The 19,530-nt window shown below is 40.2% G+C and overlaps 1 protein-coding gene across 2 annotated transcripts in view; it reads right to left on the reverse strand.

Moving 5' to 3' along the window:
* Positions 1 to 19,530, reverse strand: part of AMPH (amphiphysin) — a 223,190-nt gene that overhangs the window by 76,398 nt on the left and 127,262 nt on the right. For both annotated transcript variants that reach the window (XM_037010906.2, XM_037010905.2), the window contains exons 3-4: positions 9,950 to 10,004; positions 1,544 to 1,638 (exon numbers count right to left, since the gene is read on the reverse strand). In XM_037010906.2, coding sequence (XP_036866801.1) covers positions 1,544 to 1,638; positions 9,950 to 10,004 — 150 coding nt within the window. The remainder of the gene's footprint in view (positions 1 to 1,543; positions 1,639 to 9,949; positions 10,005 to 19,530) is intronic.

Raw genomic sequence — 19,530 nt, forward strand, 5'->3', positions numbered from 1 at the left:
TGATGTGAGTAGACACTGTGAACATGGAGTGTTCTGTTCCTTTGCCATTAAAAGGGCCCCTATTAGGATCTGCAAGTGAAGATTGTAAACATCTTGGCAGCCACATAGGGCCAAGGTAGGATAGGAGTCCTTTCTTTAAGGAATGAATTTCAACAGTGGTAACTGCCACTCACAGACTCTGACAATGGTATTCTGAAAAGCCATTAACACAAGTTCCTATTATTCCCTTAAAATTTCTTTTCATGGTGAAGTTTTAATTATACACCATTAATCAGAAATTTACAAAATTAGTTAAGCATTTAACACCATGATGTTGAAACACAGTGTCTTTATATTGAAGAAACAGGAGAGAAGATGCAATTACTTAATAATTACATTGGAAAACGGTGTGTGGAAACTGTTTTCTCCAATGTATATCCCAAAAACTTTCAAAAGAGGTAATGGGCCAACAAGAGCTCTTCTTCTATAAATAAATCTCTGCTTTACCTCAGCCATAAGAAGATTACAAAGCTCAAGATGGGGATGTCAGAATTTCCGTGGAGCAGCGTGGCCTGGGCTGCATGGTAACCCGCCCTCCCCAAGGCTGTGGAGAGGGCGCGTCACCCGTCAGGCCTTCCCCAGAGCCGCGGTGGCCGCAGCTCTGAGGTCTTCTGTGCCTACATGAGCAGCAAGGAGTTCAAGTGAAGCAGGCATGACAAACAACTGTTCCTTGTTTTAACAAAGAACTTGGGACATGAGAAAACCCCTGACAGGCAGCTTTCCAATGTCAGTAATAATAACATGGCTGAGCACCATGTTGATGACAAGAATACACAGGCTTACATGTGTTATTACTATTGTGTACAATTACTGTTCTCATTCTGCAGATGAGGAAACTGAAGTGCAAGAAGATTAAAGAATGCATCCAGCATCACACAGAGACTCCTGGTCTCTACCCCACTCTGCCTCCCTTACACTGTCCCCCTCCCACCAGCAGGATGGCTCTCAGCTAGCGGCTGGATTTCAGGTGTTAAGACATAATCAGGCACAAGGTCTGCAGGGAGCTAAATTCCCCAGGAGGCCAACCAGGTCTCTCCTCAGGTACTGCAATCCAGCAAGTGGACCAGCTCGGGGTTAAGAGAAATAGATGCCCTCCCCAGCTTCTGTCCCTGCTTTCAAGGGGGGGTGGGGGAGGTGGGGTACAGGGGTGAAGTTAGTACACAAAACCATGCCATGAGCCAGCTCTCCTGATGGAATGGGCTAAGACATATAGTAAGGGACTGAATAATGCTTTCATTATTTTGAAGGAAAATTACCTTTAACCCACAGCTTTCTACCCAAGTAGTTTTACAACCGTGTCCATTAGTCACTATGAGTTTGGAATGATCCAGACGACAGGATTGTTCTCTTGCCTTCCGCATACGAGGTGCCTGCTCATGATTAAGGCTGTGAAGTGGTAACAGGGGCACCAAGGGACAGGCGGAGTGAGAAGGACTAGGTGGAGCTTTGCAGAACCACTCCACCCCCACCCCAGGCTCCCCTGCACTGCGATCCTAGCTCTCACCTCTCCGACCATTTTCACATCTTCCCGCCCATACCAGTCAGGCTCATAGACTTCATGCAGCGACTCAGTGAGCTTCATCGAGGCTTCTTGCATGCCTAGCGTTGGAGAAAAACAACTCCTGTTAGATAGAAGTGGGTGAGCCTCTTCCTCTTTCTCCTACTTCTCTTCTAAGTGAGAGAAAAATCTTGAGTACTTGTTAACTACTTCAGGAAAAACTGTGAACGCATAACTGGATTTCTTCTGTAGTCACATGCTCCCTTGAGGGTCTCAAAGCCTTACCTGATTACACTGTGTATTTTCTATTATTTCCATGACAATAACAGATACTAGGTCTTGAAAAAAAATAACAAGGTGTCCTATTCAGAAAACAATAGTAGTGTACTCTATTATGTGTGCTGTCACTTGCTAAATGGCATGTAACCATAACGTGCAGGGCACTGAGAATACTTGTATATAAAACTACAGAAGTCTAAAAATAAAATCAATCTTAAATGACTTTCAATATAAGCAATAAAGCATTTTTTAAGAAGCAGGTAGAAGCAAAATCAATAGGATTTTAGGACACAACAGTTGAAAGTGGTTTAAGTGGTCTACAAATTTTCAAAGAAAAAAAGAGTTTTTCTTTTTCCTGTATTATTAGAAGGTGTATAGACAGCTTTAAACCAGAACTCTCAGAAAGCTTAGCATTCTTCAGTCTATGGGTCAGAACAGTCATTACAGGTACACTGGGTATGGTACAAAAATTATGGTTACTAAATAGCAGGAAAGATCAAGTTTCTGAGGGCAATGTATTGATCAAAGCATCATCAAATCTTTTCCAGGCTCCCCTCCAGCCCTCCCTCAAACATGAAGGGTAAAGCTCGGACTGCCACGGAGACGGCTCAGGGCTGAGAAAAGGGCAGGTGCATCCTGCGGCTGCTGACTCAGGCAGCGCCTGTCTGGCACCAGGCTCGCCCTACCAGCTGGAAGGTGAGCCCCTGCCGAGTTGTCTGTTGGCCTTTGTCGCCAGGGGAGGTGAAAAGGGGCTGGATAAAGGGAGAGGACAGAAAAATCAGTGCCGTCATTAGAAATAAAAAGCACGTCTCCAAAACTTAGTGACAGTGGGCCCAAGATGAGTTTTTGTTAAACTGAAAGCTGCCAACATAGACTCAGCCAGGGGCTTGTTGGATTTTAGGGAGTCACCTCCGGGTTCAACTGTGAGAGAAAAGGACAAGATAAAAGATGTCTGAAATGAAAGAAGAAGTATTTCCTTGAAGAGTAAGTATAAAAGCCAACATGAAATTTGGAATTTCATAGCACGTATCTCACTCTGTAGGCAGAGCACATCTGCACCCTACTTCCCCTGATGAGATGCAGACAGATATTCGGCCCTTGCACATTAGAGGTTGGACTATGTTTCAGGGCCACAGGAGGTGTGAAAGCCTGTAACCCTGTCTCCACGAAGGGCATCTCAGAGCAGTTGAAGGATGCCCTTTACAGCGAGGTGTGCGGCCCCCACCAGCTGAAACAACTTGGCAACCAGAAGATGAAGCCCTGGCAGGAAAATACAGTGATGACAGATGTCTCCGGGAACTCTGATGAAGCCAATTATGCTGGTGGAAGGACAGCCAAAAAATGATGCAAACACCTGCATCCATCGCCTGGCAGTTTAGACCCACGCGATGAAGAATGCTCTCTCTCGCACACGTGGTCCTTGCTGAGGTTGCAGCAGCATTATCTCAAGGATCCACTGTCAGCCCTCCCTAAGTACAAGCTAACCATCCTAAGAAAGGTACCCCTCCAATTCATACCAAAAGTTAGTCACTAGTTGACTCCTTTCTATAATTTGGAGACTGAAAGGCTTGTGAAGTTTAACTTTTTAAGTCTGGTAGAAATTATAAACAGTTGTGTGGATAGGTGCTTAATGTCTTCAGAGGAAAAGAAAGGATGGACCTGTAGGACAAATAACCTTCATGGTGAAAAATAAAACTGTGAATGTAAGCTTAAAATAATATTATATAAGACCTTACTTTTGGGGCTAAAAGCACAATGTTATGGCCAATATGTCTATTAGCGGCTAAAACTATGAATTTTGACATATAGATTGTTTCTAGAACACTCCATAGGTAGTACTCTGACAGATACATAGGTAAACAAGACACTAACTTTGCTCTTAAGGGGCATAAAGACTGGCAGAGATTTTAGGGATTTCAAACGTATTCTGCCAACTGAGCAGAAGAGGAAAAAAACCTAACACTTAAGATCCCTTCAAAATAATTTGGCAATACTAAAGCAGAATAGATTCTAAATGCCACCTGTAACGTTTAGCAATATCCATATCTAACATTTTCTTAAGAGGTTAATGATTTTCAAAACTGCAAGATAAGTGCCCAACATCATATATATAAGAATTATTATTATACCTTTGGATAGGAACCATTACCCTCTCTTCAAAAATTTGGACCTTCGCCAAGGCATTTATTATAACATCCTCTCTTTCCATTTGCAACCAAATTTGTGAGCTTCTATTTTCATCCTCTGAGATTTGTTGCACAGACTACATTGCTGCAAGAGTCCTCTTTGTTTAAACAGTCTGAGGGTATATGTTTTAGTTAAAAATAACATCAGTAAAAATACATTATGACAATAATCTGCAGCAGCTATACCATTAAAAGAATATCTAAGATATTCTATCTAGCAGCTTTGACCATTGTTTAGAAGAGAGTTGTTTAAGAAGACAGCCACTGCCTCAGAGGAAAGCAGGAAACGAGGTCTTTCTCCTAGAGACTGAAGGAGGAGAGTTAGGGGTGGGGCACGATGGTGACAGGCGGGTTGGCAGAGCAGACAGCTCGAGAACAGTCAGCCCCACTCCAGGGCTCATGCTTACACATGCTTACACAGACACAACTAAGAAATGATAATCATACCATTGGGGCCACGTTCCATTTAGAGAACAATCTTGTGTGTTCATTTTCCCGTGTCAGGCCTCCACAGCCGCCCAAATGCCAGGGACCCCAGATTCTAAATCCCTGCTGGACATCTCCACTCAGTGTGCCACCAGAACCTCAAACTTCAGAGGTCCAAAACAAACCCACAACTTCTCGTCAAAACCGGCTCCTACGCCTCTTCCCAATCCTCATGGATGTCACCCCGTTGTCCCAGATGGAAAACTGGAAACCACCCTAGGTTCATCCTCCCAAAGGCCTGCCAATTCTGCCTGACTCTCAGAAGAAGCCCCTTCTTTCCATCCCCCCTGCCCTGCCCTGGATTGGGCTCCATTAATCAGTTAGGTCAAGTGGAATAATCCAAATACTTCGTTGGGCAAAATACTTACACACAGCAAACGTTTGAATGTCAGTCATTATGAAAAATATTTTTGGATGCAGTATGGCAGAATAATTGAGATGATTATTTGCCATCAGTCAGCCTTTGTTAAAATCTTGTTTCTATCCCATGCCATCAGTGTGATCTTAGGCAAATTACCTAACCATCCTAGACCTCAGTTTTCCAAAGTGTACATTACTAATAAATAATAGTACATGCCATAGGTTGTAGTAATAGTGATTTAAATGAGGCAATAAAAGCTTATGTCATTCTTAGAGTAAAGATAAGTAGTGATTTTACAGCATCTTACTACACTGATGAACAGTGACTGAAGGGGTATGTGGGGGGGACTTGGTGAAGGGGGAAGCCTAGTAAACATAATATTCTTCATGTAATTGTTAATGATACCCCCCCCCAAAAAAAGCTTATGTCAGTGCCTGGCACATAAGTGCTCAAAAAATGTTAGCAATTAGTACTAAGTATTGGACTAGACTTCAAAGACGTCTCCTTGCAATTCTATTTCCTCTAACCTGAATTCCACACAACCACAATTAACTATTTTTTTTAAATGCTAACCTGATCATGGGACTCATTCCCTTGCCTACAATAATATAATGACTCCCTTTCTCATTGACAGAATAAAACCCCAATATGATACGCTATATATAAACACTGCCTGCCTTTCCACATCTCATCCATCTCAGCTCCTTGGTTACTCCTCAATGATGTATTTGTTTCCTGGAGAGGCCATGCTTCTAGCCTCCTGCACCTTTACACATGTTGCTTCTTCTACCTGGAAAGTCCTTCTAACATCAACCTCTGTCTCTGGCATACCTTATCATCTGACGACCACTTAGACCCCTCCTGGGTCCACTCAAGTGTAAGTTCCTTGGAATGATCATTCCTGACCTGGTCTACTGTCCCTCAGGTAGGGAGGGAGGTCTGTCTTCTATTGTGATGACCCACAATTTACAACCCACATGTATTTTTATGGCTATTTGGCCTTTTTGTTTATTTAACTTTCTCCCCATCTCTACTGTGAGCTCCATGAGAGCAGGTACTTTGCTCATCTCTGCATCTCACCTCCTAAACAGTGTCAGATCCATAAATGGGGCTCAGTGCAATGGCTGTTGCTGAAAATGAATGAGAGCATATAATCTACCTCGCAAAGCTCAAGCATCAGACCTACAGAGGTGAATGCCAACCAGAGATCAGTGACAGTAACAGGAAGAGTAGAGCTCATTTAATGCAATTTCACAGAGTCCTGGTGGTAGAGATTTTGGGGGCTTCTGAGAGCAAAGGGAGTATTTATAGATGAAGAACAAGGCAACTGAGAGGCTTGGTGACTTTCTTGTAATTGCCCCTGGTCCAGACCCAGGGCCCATCACTCTCCAGGGCCAGATCTCATTCCTCTACAATGCTGTCTGTATTACAGCATAGTTAGTTAGCTAGCGTTCTTTTTGTGAGAGCCAGAAAGTTGGCCAATGAAAGTACTTTGAAAATGCAAATTATGATATACTTAACACATAACCCTTGTCTTTTAAGTATGTTCCCCAAACCCAAAATGCTCTCCAAGGAACACTAAGGATTCCATAGTTAGATACCTAGGAAATGCCCCCCACCCACAGCCTTCTAGAGATTATATTAGCATATGAAGGGCTCCGTAGTGATTTAGTCCTGTAGTAACCTGTTTGAAAATTCATTCCAACCAGCCTTGCCCAAAGTAATTTAAACATAGGTCTGTTTTGTGGAGTATCATTTGTTAACATCACTCAATCAGCAAAATGTGTTGGGGAAAAGCTGATTTAAGGTCCTTTCTTCTTCATTTGGAGAGTGGCCACCAAAAGTGGAATGCAGGGCAGTCTGCAACAGGAAGGGTGCTTTCATTCTCTACCCAATATCTCTCTGGAGCTAACTTCACTGAATGGATTCTTCCAGACCACATTAAGGAGAAGAATTATTCCAGTCTTTTTAAACAGGATTCTCCATACTAAGGAGATAAAATAGACCAAGATTTATAGACTTAGGAAAGAGATTGGATCCATTCATTCTTTCAACAAATTTATCTACTTGTGTGTAAAAAAAACATACATATGTATGATAGAGAAAATCCTGTGCTTGAAATAATAAAAAGTCCTTGTGGTTGAATGCTTCAAATGCTTAGCACACAGCCTAGCACATAGTAAGTACTCACTAGAAAGTAATGGTAGTAAGTTGTCATTACTGCCTTGCATAAATGAACTCTAATTTGGGAAACCAATGGTCATATAGATCAAAGCCTATGTAAGACAGTAGATAAAAGCAAGGGCATAAGAGACACACTGACCAGAGTACCCATCCCAGCCCTGTTTACTAGGCACATGACCTTGCACAAACTAAACCTCTGCCTCATTCTTATCTACAAAATGAAGATAATGAAGTATCTGTCTCAAAGAGTTGTCATTAGGATTAAAATGATATATCTAGCCTACTGAAGCTTAAATACATTTTGATTTAAAAATCAGTTTCACTAAATTTTTATTATTTGCACTAACTTTTTATTATTAAGATTTTCATTATCTATCACAATCTTTGTAATCAACTTCACATACCACATTGAAGCTATGAACTAAAAAAAAGCTGGCCACCACGGTAGGGACCACCAAAAAGACTTCTAAGGTTTAACTAGTGAAGGTTTCACTGACTCTGGGAGGCTTGAAATGGATACTCATGAAAATTTAAGACTTTCTAACTCTATGATAACATCTGTTAATTACATGAAAAGCTAAACAATTGGCATCCAGAATCCTGCTAAAGGTTAGGCAAGACTGTTTGCCCTTCCCCTTATTTCCTTGGGCACCAGGATATATATATTGCCCCCAGCTCTTTTCTTTGAAAGAGAGAATCTTACGTAAATGAAATGCTCCCCTTTGAAGTTTGGTCTTTTTTGCCTGCCTCCGCCAGGATATAAAACCTTTGTATGACTTAGGCCCTTTGAAACATTTCTTCAACCTATGCGTAGGAGTTTTCCAGGCTAAAGTCCTTACTTAGTCTGTCTCAAATAAAACTCTGCCTTTAATTCAAGGTGATTTTAATGATCTTTTTGTTGATAAAACTGTTAGAATAAATTCTTAGAAATGAAACTTTTATTTTTTTAGCTTAAATAGTGTCTTTATTATCACACAAAGCAGAGAAGCACGAGGCAAGCAGTTCTTCAGGCTGGGTGACTTGGAGGCTGGAAAAATCTGTCACATGTATCAAGGGAGACCAACAATATCCATGAATAAAGTAAACCTTTTCTGTAAGCTACGAAACACAGCTCAGGTCCTCATGGCTAAAGGTGGTTCATGTCCATACCCGTAACAGTCAGTGGGGAGGGAATAAGGACTGCCATTTAACTCGGGTTTCTTCTAATTCCCCCCTCAGTTGGAAAGACAGTACAAGGCTGTCTTCTCTGAGGATATTAGGGTAACTCAGCTGGTAGAGTTGAGATAGTTTCAGCCATAGGCATCAACAGCGATAAATCTGGCAAGGAACCTGAGAAGGCCTGAGAGTGCCACACAGCCCGACAGCTTCCCTTGTAACTGGCATTCATACGATCTCTCTCTAGGGTTTACGTTCAGATATATGAGGTTCAACACCTGATAGAAGTCTCCTTCTCAACGTGTAAGCACAGAACAACTCTCCATCAGTCCTCCTGGTTTAAAAGCACTCCTAAAGCCTCCCTGCATTGTGAACTTTCTCGTGTCGAATGAGATGGGAGCTTAAAACCGGAAAATACACATTTAAAGGCTTTTTGCCAAACTGCTCTCCAGGAAAGCTGTCCTACCAACAGTATACAGAAGGGGTCTGCTCCCCACAGCTTGGCCAATGCTAGGTACTCTTTTTTTATTTTAATGTCTTTGAACATTTAGAAGAAAAAATGACAGCATTTTCCTTTTGATTTTGTTTAATATTCTTTGATTACTCATGATGATAAGCATTTTTCACACTTATTACCCATTTAAAGTTCTTCTCTGGATAATTTTCTCATCATATGTTCCACCCATTTTTTATTCCTTTTATCAACTGGTATTCATTTAGTTTACTAAGCTCTTATGTCTTGGTTCACTTTCATTAAATATGTTCTCAAAACAATGTTTTTAAAAATATATGTTTGCAAGTTTTATCTAGTTATGAGGTCAGATTTCTCAATCTTTCCCTTTACAGTTTCTGTCTTTGAGTTGCACTTACACAGATCTTGTCATCTAAGACTAAAGACTAAGTCTACTGTATTTTAGTATTAGTAAATATTTATTTACTATACTTTAAAACATGTCTTTGTGAGCAAATTTAAATCTTCACTCTCCTGTAACTGAGAAGGGAGTAAAGTATTAGTTGGGAATCTCACTTTTTCCTGTATGTGTGGCCAGGTTAGCCAAGACCCCCTACAGATGACCCATTCTCGCACCACTAATTTTCAAAAGCTGCCTTATGATCCATCACATCCATGGCTGCACCCGAATCTGACTCAGTGCACAGAGCTGGGTAAGGTACAGCAATTAGAGACACAGCACACCTCCCTGGTGCTCTCTCCCCACTGTACCACCAGCCTCATTTCTTTGCCCTGCATGGCTGAGATGGGAAACCAATGGCAAGACCTCTCTGCCCCTGTTCGGTGGCAGGGCTGTAAGTGCCGCCGCTTCCCCCGGGTCACAAGCAGTCCAGGCCATGATATCCAGCAACCTGCCACCTGTCCTGATTCCTTGCCCCTTCTATCTGCAGGTCTTACGTGAGTCTGTGAGTGATATGCGCTTGGGACACACTCCCCCTCAGGATGTAAACCAGCTGCAGCTTTTCTTAAACAAGGTCTCAAGCTCATTCTAACAACTCTTCCTAGAAATTATGGGCATATGGGAGGCACTTATTCCTAGTTTCTAGCAAAGGGCAAACAGTTTGTCCTTGTATACTCTGATTATCATTTCAATGGGAATTTGGGAGTGGGTAGAATGGAACACCTGTGCTCAAGTAGCCATCTTCGTGGAAAGCCAAATGGCTTTGTAATTACCACTTAATTCTGTCACTCGTGAATTCCAGGAACAACCTGTGCTTAGAAACATGCAGTAAACAACTCACACACATTACCTTTGATAGCTGCTAAATATCCTCGGAGTTCTCGCTGAAGTCTGGTACCCTCTGCCTGAAAAACACACAAACACAGACACGCTAAGCACCTTGTCTATATTTTGCACACAAACAAGTACAGAGCAGTAAGTCTCAGAGTTATTATTACCACAGGCTCATTCTTGGAAGATCATAAATATGTGGACACCACATCAGTGTAGATGTTTACAGAGGTTTTATTCAGGACAAGGCAAGTAAGATTTTGTTAAGAATAGAAACTATGACCCATCAGACAGCCTCCTCGGTGTTTAAGAGCTAACAAGTCTCTGAATTTTGACACATGGGTTATAACAGTAGGAAACTGATCACCACTGTTCAACATGGCAGCTGCTGGCTACATGCACTGTTGAGTGCTTGCAGTGTAACTCATGTGAGTGGAGAGGTATGTAAGTGTAAAACACAAGATTTCATAAATATACTAAAAACCTTATTAACATATTTTGTATCAATTGCATGTTAAATGGTAATATTTTGGATATGAGTTAAATGAGTCATATTATTTAATTTCACCTGTTTCTTTCCATATCTTAAAATATGGCCATTAGAAAGTTTTTAATTATCTATGTGGTTTGTACTATATTTCTATTGGATATCGCCAAAATAGAGAAATTGTTAAATCATCAATTTTGACAAATGAATCCTTGTTTGGGTTTGGATTGCCCTTAGAAACTTGAGACTCTATAACCAGAATTAGACCTCATGTAGTTTAATCTGGAGTTAATCCAGGAAATGTCAATAGGGGCATGGAGAAGTGAGGCAGGGAAGGGAAGAGGGCCAACACAGGTTGTGTTATCAAGAGAGTTCCCACAGTGGGCAACAAGGTCCTAGTCCCACTGGGGAATTCTGGGAGGTCATGCCCAACTACTGTAAATTCCTAGCTGAGGGGTAAGGTCAGAGGCAAGGGGCATTTATCCATCAACTCCTGTCAGTCATCAGCTGAGGTCTGCTCCTGGGGACATCCCCTCAGTAAAGCCATGCAGGGACAGAGAAGTCTCTATCAGCCAGAGAAAGCCCTCAAGTGAAGAGCTGCTGTTGGCTGGCAGTTGCAAGTAGTCTAGCTGGCTTGGAAAAGGTGCTAGAGGGCTTATGGCTGGGCACCCACAGTACCTGACACTACAACTGAAAATATAAAAAATATGTATTTTAATTGCATAATCATTTAACAAAATTGCAGAGAGCTAGCCTATAGAATGACTCCACCTTGATAATTCATAATACATCAATTTTAACTTAAAGTTCATAGTTAGTAATATAGCAACTATAACAGTCATATCCAATTTAATGAGCATTTGTTAGTATTTACCAAGAAAGGCAGAGGAGGGAAAATAACCCTACTTCCTTCAATAAATTACAATCTAGTAGAGAACTAAAATATCAAAATAAAAAATTACATTGCAAAGCAGATTTTATTTAGCTCTGCAACAGCCATTCAAAGTGTTTGGGGATACAAAATGCTCATCATATTTAAAGACAGTGATTAACACAAAGAAATGCTGGAAAGTGTTTAAGACTATCCTGGATCCCAAAAGGGAATCTGGATGAACTCTTTCCCTATTTGGTATAGTGTAGGTACAGTGACATTAGTTCTATGAAATCTATGTAAAGTTCAGGTGAGGTTTCCTTTATTACCATTAAGTTCAAGCTGTTTTCATGAGCTCTACAAACCCAGGTACTACCGGATAAAAGCTTAGGGTTAATTCATTTGCTGCACACGTGAACTTCAATCAGAATGGTTCTATTCAGAATGGCGAAACAGAAATCATAAAAGTTGTAAATAATTAACCCCCTTTCTTGTGTCTCCACATGGTTTAAAATCGAAACTCTAGGTTTCCTTGTATTGATGAGTCTGTCAGAAATACAGTGTGAAGACAAACTGCCACAAGCTAGATAAAAAAAAAACAAACCATGGCGGGTTTCCCAAACACCAACGTACTTATACCACAGAAATCTATGTGGAGTGGAGGGAAGGGATGAGAAGAATGAAGAGAAAATTCTGATGGTAAACTCCTGGGTAAAGGCAGATGAAGGGAATGCAGAGAAGAAACAGGTGGTGTCAGGATGATGTCCTCAACACCCATGAAGAGAATTTGGGGAGGAAAGAAGTAGGCCCTTCCCTTACTTAATATCTATTATGTGACAGGTACTGTTTCAGATTCTGAGTATGTAAGCTGAAAATATATGGCTCCGGGAAATTTTACTATTGTCAAATTTACTCTGCATCTCCCTGTCAGATCTGTTTTGGGGGAGGATTATACCTCCTGCCCCCATCAATATCAGGCTTGGCAGCAGGACTTGACTTAACCAATGAAACATAAGTGGAACTGACATGTACTACTTCAGAGAAGAAGATGTAAGAGCCATCACATAGTCCTACCCGCTCCCCTGAGCCCTGTAATGTTCCAGATAGGGGGTGCTTCTCCATACCAGGTCACAGAGTAGATCAAACATGAAGCACACTGCTGTTCACACTTTCTTGAGTGGGAAATAAACCTGTGTTCTTGAAAGCCACAGAGGTATTGCTACCATGGCATAACCTACCTTAAAAGGCCTGATAAAATAGTTCACCATCAATAGTAGAAATGCTAAAAGATGGAGAAGGCTAAGATCTAATGGGGGAAAAAAAGCAGTGGAGTTAGCAGAAAAGCACTGAAGGCATTTACAGAAATATTTCAGAAAGGAAATCAAATAGGAAAGACTAAGGACCAAGTGGATGGTTTAGCAAATAGAAGCCCAAGTGCTAGTCAAGTGATGGAAAAAGAGAGAATGGTACTGAGAGAAGACAGCAAGGCCCAGAATCATTTGTCCCAATAGATGGCAGATAATTTAGAGACAATAATATCTGAAATCAGACGTGATTTACACAGACAGATTCAGATGCAGACCAATGTAAAGCCTACAGCCCTAAAAGGTGCAAGCAGGAGTCTGAATCCCCTAAGGGCACATTTCTCAAAATGGTAAGTATGGACCTTAGGGGCACTTCATGGTGTGTCCACTGCACACAGAACCAGAAAACAAACCTAAAACATCTCCCTGGAACATCACTTTACTGAGGTTGGAGGGGAGCAAAGGAGGAAAAACCAGTACTTTATAGCCATTCAGCCACCTGTTAGGATGTAGAATGAAAAACTGCATAGAGATAAAACACAGACCTTCACAGAGTCCCCTGCTCTCAGCTCTACGAGTGTCAACGGCCCTTCCCTGAGCTAAGGCAGGGCTCACTTCTCCCCCAAAAGGACGCTTTCCCTTCAGAAAGTATTACAGAGCCTGCTGCCCTAACTGGTGGTCATGAGCCACCACAGCTGTTCAGAGTATCTGGAAACAGCAGGAGTAGTAAGGAAGGGCATTCTTTTCCCAAATATTTAAGGATTAAAGTATGTCAAATCAAGCCCACAATTAAGATTTTGCCTACGAGAAGAGAATGAAAAGAGAATGAAATAATCCAGGCTTCAATCCATAGACTGTGTTCATCCAGCTCAAGGGAAATAATCAACATTTTTTTAATGAAATAAGAATCCCAGAAGAGATTTTTAGATATTACAAGAGTGGAAGAAAGTTCAAATTATACAATAAGGGTTTAATAGATGAGTTCAATTTAAGCAAATAAACTGGAGACAAATTTAAATAACTTTCTTCCTCTCCAATTATTAAAATTCTTAAATTTCCCCATGATTATTAAGCTTCATAAATCATTCTGTAATAATCATATTGAATTTCATCTAAACTCCAGGCTGAATCAAAAAGGTAAAAGGCTCGGGAGAGAAGTTTTTCACCTATAATATGCCAGAGAGTGGTTATTCTGCACAAAATCTATCACATAATAAAGTATTCTTAACAGCATAAGTCTCTATGAATCACAAGTATGTTTTCAATTAGAAATAAATTCTTACAGCATTCTGCTCAGACTTCACTAAAGCTGAATTCATTTAAATTGCTCTGAAAATTACCATTTCAGTAACTCAGCCTTGAGTTGTGTATTGTACACCTGTGTGCAGTAAACAGATTCAAAATTCCACAACCTTCAGACTATATGCATGTACTTTGCTTTCTATTTCCAATGTCATTCTCTACAAGATAAAATTATTACCTAACTCCTGGTCACACTCTCTTCAGGGCCCATAGCCACATGAGAGCAAATGATTCTATTGTAATTAATAGTTGTCTGATTGCCAGCGAATACTCTTCTTTGGACAAGAGACAAGAAGGATTCCTTGCCTTAGTATAGTATAATAACATGATGCTGGTGTCAGAGGTTCTTCCTTACTTTTTTTTTTCTATTGAATTATTTATCAGTGTCAGGAACTGCTGTTCCTCAAGCCCAGACAATCCCCAGACCTTACTTTCTTCCTACGTGGCCGGAGGGAGTCATCCTGCTTTTCTTTCCTCATTAAAGCTACACCCACCTTCTCCTTCCCTTGGAGGGCTGGGGAGAAGGAAGCAGCCTCCCCAGGTCTCTGCTTTCTAGCTGTCCTGAAAAACAAGCCAAGGTCATTTGGGGTTTTATCATGGCGATATGAAAAATTAATAGGCATGCAAAAAGTATACATAATTTTAAGACCTTAAAAGGTCTGAGAATCACTGTCTCTATTCAAAAAAATCCCTTTACTTTCTTGCTGAGTGGTATCTTGAAGCTGTTGTTTTCTTCCCTTACTCCTGTGAGCACCACCCATGACATCCCCCACTAAACACTAGAGAGAATTTTAAAATCTAATTAAATAGTTAGAATGCAGCAGGCACACCACCATAAAAAGTTTCAGGTATCTTTGTTACATAATACAAATAAATCACATCCTATATACCTGACTAAATGTATTTCCAAATTGTTTTACATGAGACTGGTCTCAATAACACTCATTCCTTAACTGTTTGTATACATGTCTTGGAGAGGTGTGGGGAGTCAGCTGGAGCAGGGTCAGTTCCCAGGCATGTTGGGCTCCTGGACAGCTCTTATTTACAAGTCCCTCCTCAGCACCTTGGACAGAACCCCCACCCCTACCCCAGCAGGCACCTCTTTGGTTATGGAACATTTAGATTTAACCTATGTAGTGTCAAAGGAGCAACTATAAATGCTACCACATCAAAGTCTACCACACTCTGGTAAGAGAACAGAAGACTTCCACACAGGTTTCCTTCAAGGTGACTCAAGTTCCTAGTAAGAAGAGCTACCATAGAGTTTGACACACAGAAAAAGCATTTCAAAGTCCTAGAGCTATGGCAAACCATTTCTAGGCATTAGGCTTAAAAATCATCATAAATCTGTTGAATGACATTTGAAGTCAAGTTGCTTGTTTAAAAACACTAATTTCTGAAGCACTAAAAATATATTAATATTTGTAAATATTTTTGTCTAGGATTTCAGGAGCCAATAAAGAGGTAAAAGTTTGTTAGCTTACCTTTAACCCAGTTATTTCCACCCAGAAAAACAGAAGCCATAGTGGAGGCATTAATTTGAATTGTAGGCACAATGAATGGCAGGAACTAATAATTTTTAAGGAACTAAACCCAGAACAGCAGCCACTGCAAATTCAGGGGGCACCATACCCACATTCTTCCCTGTGCATGACACCTCTGGGTAGAGGCATGTACCACTGCAGCCCTGATTGCACTTGTGAAATCAAATCCAGTGTTTATTTGTAATGTTATGCAGGTCCAGCCAAACACCTTAAGGTGATAGGTATTTAATGCCTACTAAACAAGCAATGGCTATTGAATTGACTTGTTAAATATTTACTTAATAAATATAGTACTGAATCACATTTATAGGTTACTTTTGTAATAAAAAGAAAAAGATAGACAGGAGAAAGAAAACACCACACAGAGCACAGGAAAATTTCTCATTAAATTGCCTTTCAGAAACCATGAGTTGGCACTCAGTCGGAAAGCCAATAGTACTAACAGACATATGAAACTTAGATCTGAAGAGATGTAATGTCACAAAGTTGTGACTTCACAAAGGTGAGTCTTGTCATCTCATCTGTGATCATGAGCTGGAAGAAGTTCCCATAGTTACATTAGTATTTTTCGCCTTTACTGACATTTTTTTTCTTGAAAAGGCTAATATATCAAAATTAAAATTGGCTCAATTTCCCAGCGTTTAGACAAATTAAGTCAATCTTGAAGCAATGTTAATAAGTTTTCTTACCATTTTTGAAGCTTTGAAGAAAATTAGATTATCAAGATGAGATTTAATAAGGCCATAATCAGCACCATGACTAACAGATGACTAATAAGGCATAATATATCTGAATTCACTTATGATCAAAGACAATGGTAGGCTACTGAACACTTAAGGCACTCTTGGTTTGCTAAGAAATAGAGCTCTCCCTGTGTCAAGTTCAGACATCCTTAAATTGGGAGATTATAGTTTTTCAAAGGTAAAAGCAACAGGGTCTCTGAAATTTACATTTTTGTTTCCTTGCTTTGAGCTCTTTGTAGTAACAGGAGCTGTCATTAAGAACCTAGTACTTATTTCATAGAACTGTTTTCCTGTTTATCAAGATTTCTTTTGGCAGATATTAATGGGAAAGATAAAAGATAGGGAGGAAATTGGAGTAGATTTTGAAATAATATTCCTGGGCTGATGGCAGTTAGGGTGGTGTGGCACAGAAGGGAGATGTATATCAAAGAGAACATCTCTGTTTTCACAATTTTATTCAAGATTCATGGCCCAATTTCCAGTCCCTGTCAGCAACTCCAGTGCCTGATCTCAACATTAAATCTAATATATATTCTATCATTCACAAAACAAAATTAGAAAGCTAGCTACTGTAATTATAAGAACAATTCTCCCATATATTTCTCTTAAGCCAATTAACTTGAGTTTACATAGTTCTCTCTTCTGATCTTTTAGAAAAGCTAATTCATAGTGTGTGCAAGAAAAGAGAATTGCCTAGTTAGAGCTATTAAGCTTGCCACAGTGTGCAGGCTGATACAAATTGGAGATAGGCTTTATTGCCTTTAGGCAATTGAGTTTGTGACCCTTGAAAAGTCACTCCAGTTGTTTTCCTTGTGGGTGTGCATGTGTGTGAAAGTGCATTGGGGTCATTACATCAATATATTTCAACCTCTGCCTTAATACCTAGAGCACAGTATTGAATATAGGGGGACTGACCTAGAAATTAAGAGAAACTCTATGAGAGTCCAACCCCAAGAATGGCACTACCTGTGGCTCATTGTTCAGTTTCCCTTTCGGCGGGCATGGATGCCAGCCCAATCTACAAGTTCTGTCATGATCAAATCGGACAGGAAGTAAAAGCATTAGAAAAAACAACTGTCATGTCAAGTTACAGAGGTGTTTTAGTGAGAGAGAACTGCCTTGTCAAACATTACCCCAGTCATAATAGAACATCCAGAATCTTTCCAAAAGTGTTGCTTGTGACGTCTGTATTAGCTTGCTAGTGCTGCTATAACAAAATACCACAAACTGGGTGCCTTAAACAACAGACAGTTATATCCTTACAGTTCTGGCAGGTCGAAGTTCTGAGGGTTTGAGGCCTCTCTCCTTGGCCTGCAGACAGCCACCATCTTCCTGTGTCCTCACATGGCCTTTTTTCTGTTTCTGTGTATCCCTGGTGTGTCTCCTGCTTTTTATAAGGACATCAGTCATATTGGATTAGGAGCCACCTATATGACCTCATTTGACCTTAATTGCCTCTTCGGTGGCCCAGTCTCCGAATACAGCCACACTTTAAGGTATATCGGGGTTAGGATTTCAACAGATAAATTCATAAGGGCCATAGTTAAACCCATAAAAATGTCCTCAGAGCAATATACCTGAGTGTAATGTTTACTAAGTGGTCTCTTTGTTTCAGATGCTCTCCTAAGTGTCACAGCTCTATTAACTCATAATCCTTATAATAACTCTATGGAGTTAGCACATATTTACAAGAGAAATCGAGGCTGAGTAACTTACCCAAAGATAACACATCTAGTAGATGGCAAGCCAGTTTTGGAGCCCATGTAGTCTGAGTTACTTAAGCCTCACAATCTGTCTCAAGGGCCCACATGCTTCACTGCCTTCTACCACCCCTATGCCTCTAGTACAGACATGGATGCCAGCTGATGATGGAGGAGGCCGTTGAAGAACCAACTGTTGATCCATGAGAATAATTTAACTAAAGATTCTCATGATAGAGTCCTAACATGTAAATAAAAATACCAATTTTTCACTTGTTTTTCTCAAAAACTCATAATTCCACATAGTATAGTTCTGTGATTCATACAGCATAGCGATTAAGTCAGTGGGTTCTGGGGCTACACTGTCTGGCCTTAAAATTTGAGCTCTGCTACCTCTAACTGTACAACTTTGGGTAGTCCCTTAACCTCTCTGAGGTCTGATTCCTCACTGGTAAAATGAAGATGATGACAATACTCACTTCCTAGATTTATAATGAAGGTCGAAGGAGACAGTCCATGGCCAGTACTAGCAGAGTACCAGGCATACAGTATGCATTCAATAAATGTTGGATGCCACTATTACTTTTCTATCTAATACTTTTCAAATGATAAACTGTACCAAGAATAGATGTTTCATAAGTGCCTAAGTCCTGCTACATGTCATATTTCAAAAGAGTAACTTCATGAGGAATATTAAAAAATTCTCCAAAACAAGTTCCTTGGGAATTTAGAACACTTCCTTATTTTTTATTGGTACTTCTAAGTCTCAAATGCACAACTTTATTCTTCATAAAGGTTTTTTTATAGCTTTCAATTTTGCAGTTATAGAAGACCCTAGAGCTCACAGGAATAATTTATGAGGATATATAAAAACCACCTGACAATGGATGTGAAAAAAATCAAGCCAAAATAGTAAATTACTGCAGGGAAAAAAAGAAAGCGTGGATACCAACGGCCAACAGAATAATCAAATTCGTTTCAAAAATGAAAGATTTTGTGACATATACTCTGTTTTCTCATATGTGAAGCAGAATTATAGTTATACATTGCCATGATAATCAATTGAGCCAGCATACAAAGCACTTTTATAAATGCTGAAACCTACCTGTACAAAGTCTTGATAATAAAAATACTTTATTGTTCCTTTTGCCTAACCCAGTCAGGTATGGCTTGGAACTTCAGTAAATTTTAAAACTCTGTGGAAGAGTCTAACAACCATCCAGGAACACATTCAAATAGATGTGCTTTAAGGAAACCATTATCTTTACTATGTCCGTGTAATCCCAGGCTTACATGCATGCTGTTACTACTGTATATGATGGCTCTTTGGAGACACAAGTCAAATGTGTGACCTCATTCAGAAGTCTGAACTGGGATGCAAAAATCAGTATTTTTACAAGGCCTCTAAGTGATTCTAATGGTTATTTGGGGACCCCTACTATAATTTTTACAATGTCTATCATTTAATTGACACTTAGTGTGTTGATGGACACTCTAGTATGCATTTAAAAATATGTCTGCCTAAGGTTTCAGTCAGCCACCCTCAGATATTCTATCTCATGCCATCTCCATCTCTTAGACCGATACTCCAATGCAAAGTTAGCATGGGGCTGACAGGGTGACTTAAGAAAGAGAATCACAGGTAGTGG

Source organism: Manis javanica, chromosome 6 (assembly GCF_040802235.1).
Source record: "Manis javanica isolate MJ-LG chromosome 6, MJ_LKY, whole genome shotgun sequence".
Taxonomy (NCBI): domain Eukaryota; kingdom Metazoa; phylum Chordata; class Mammalia; order Pholidota; family Manidae; genus Manis; species Manis javanica.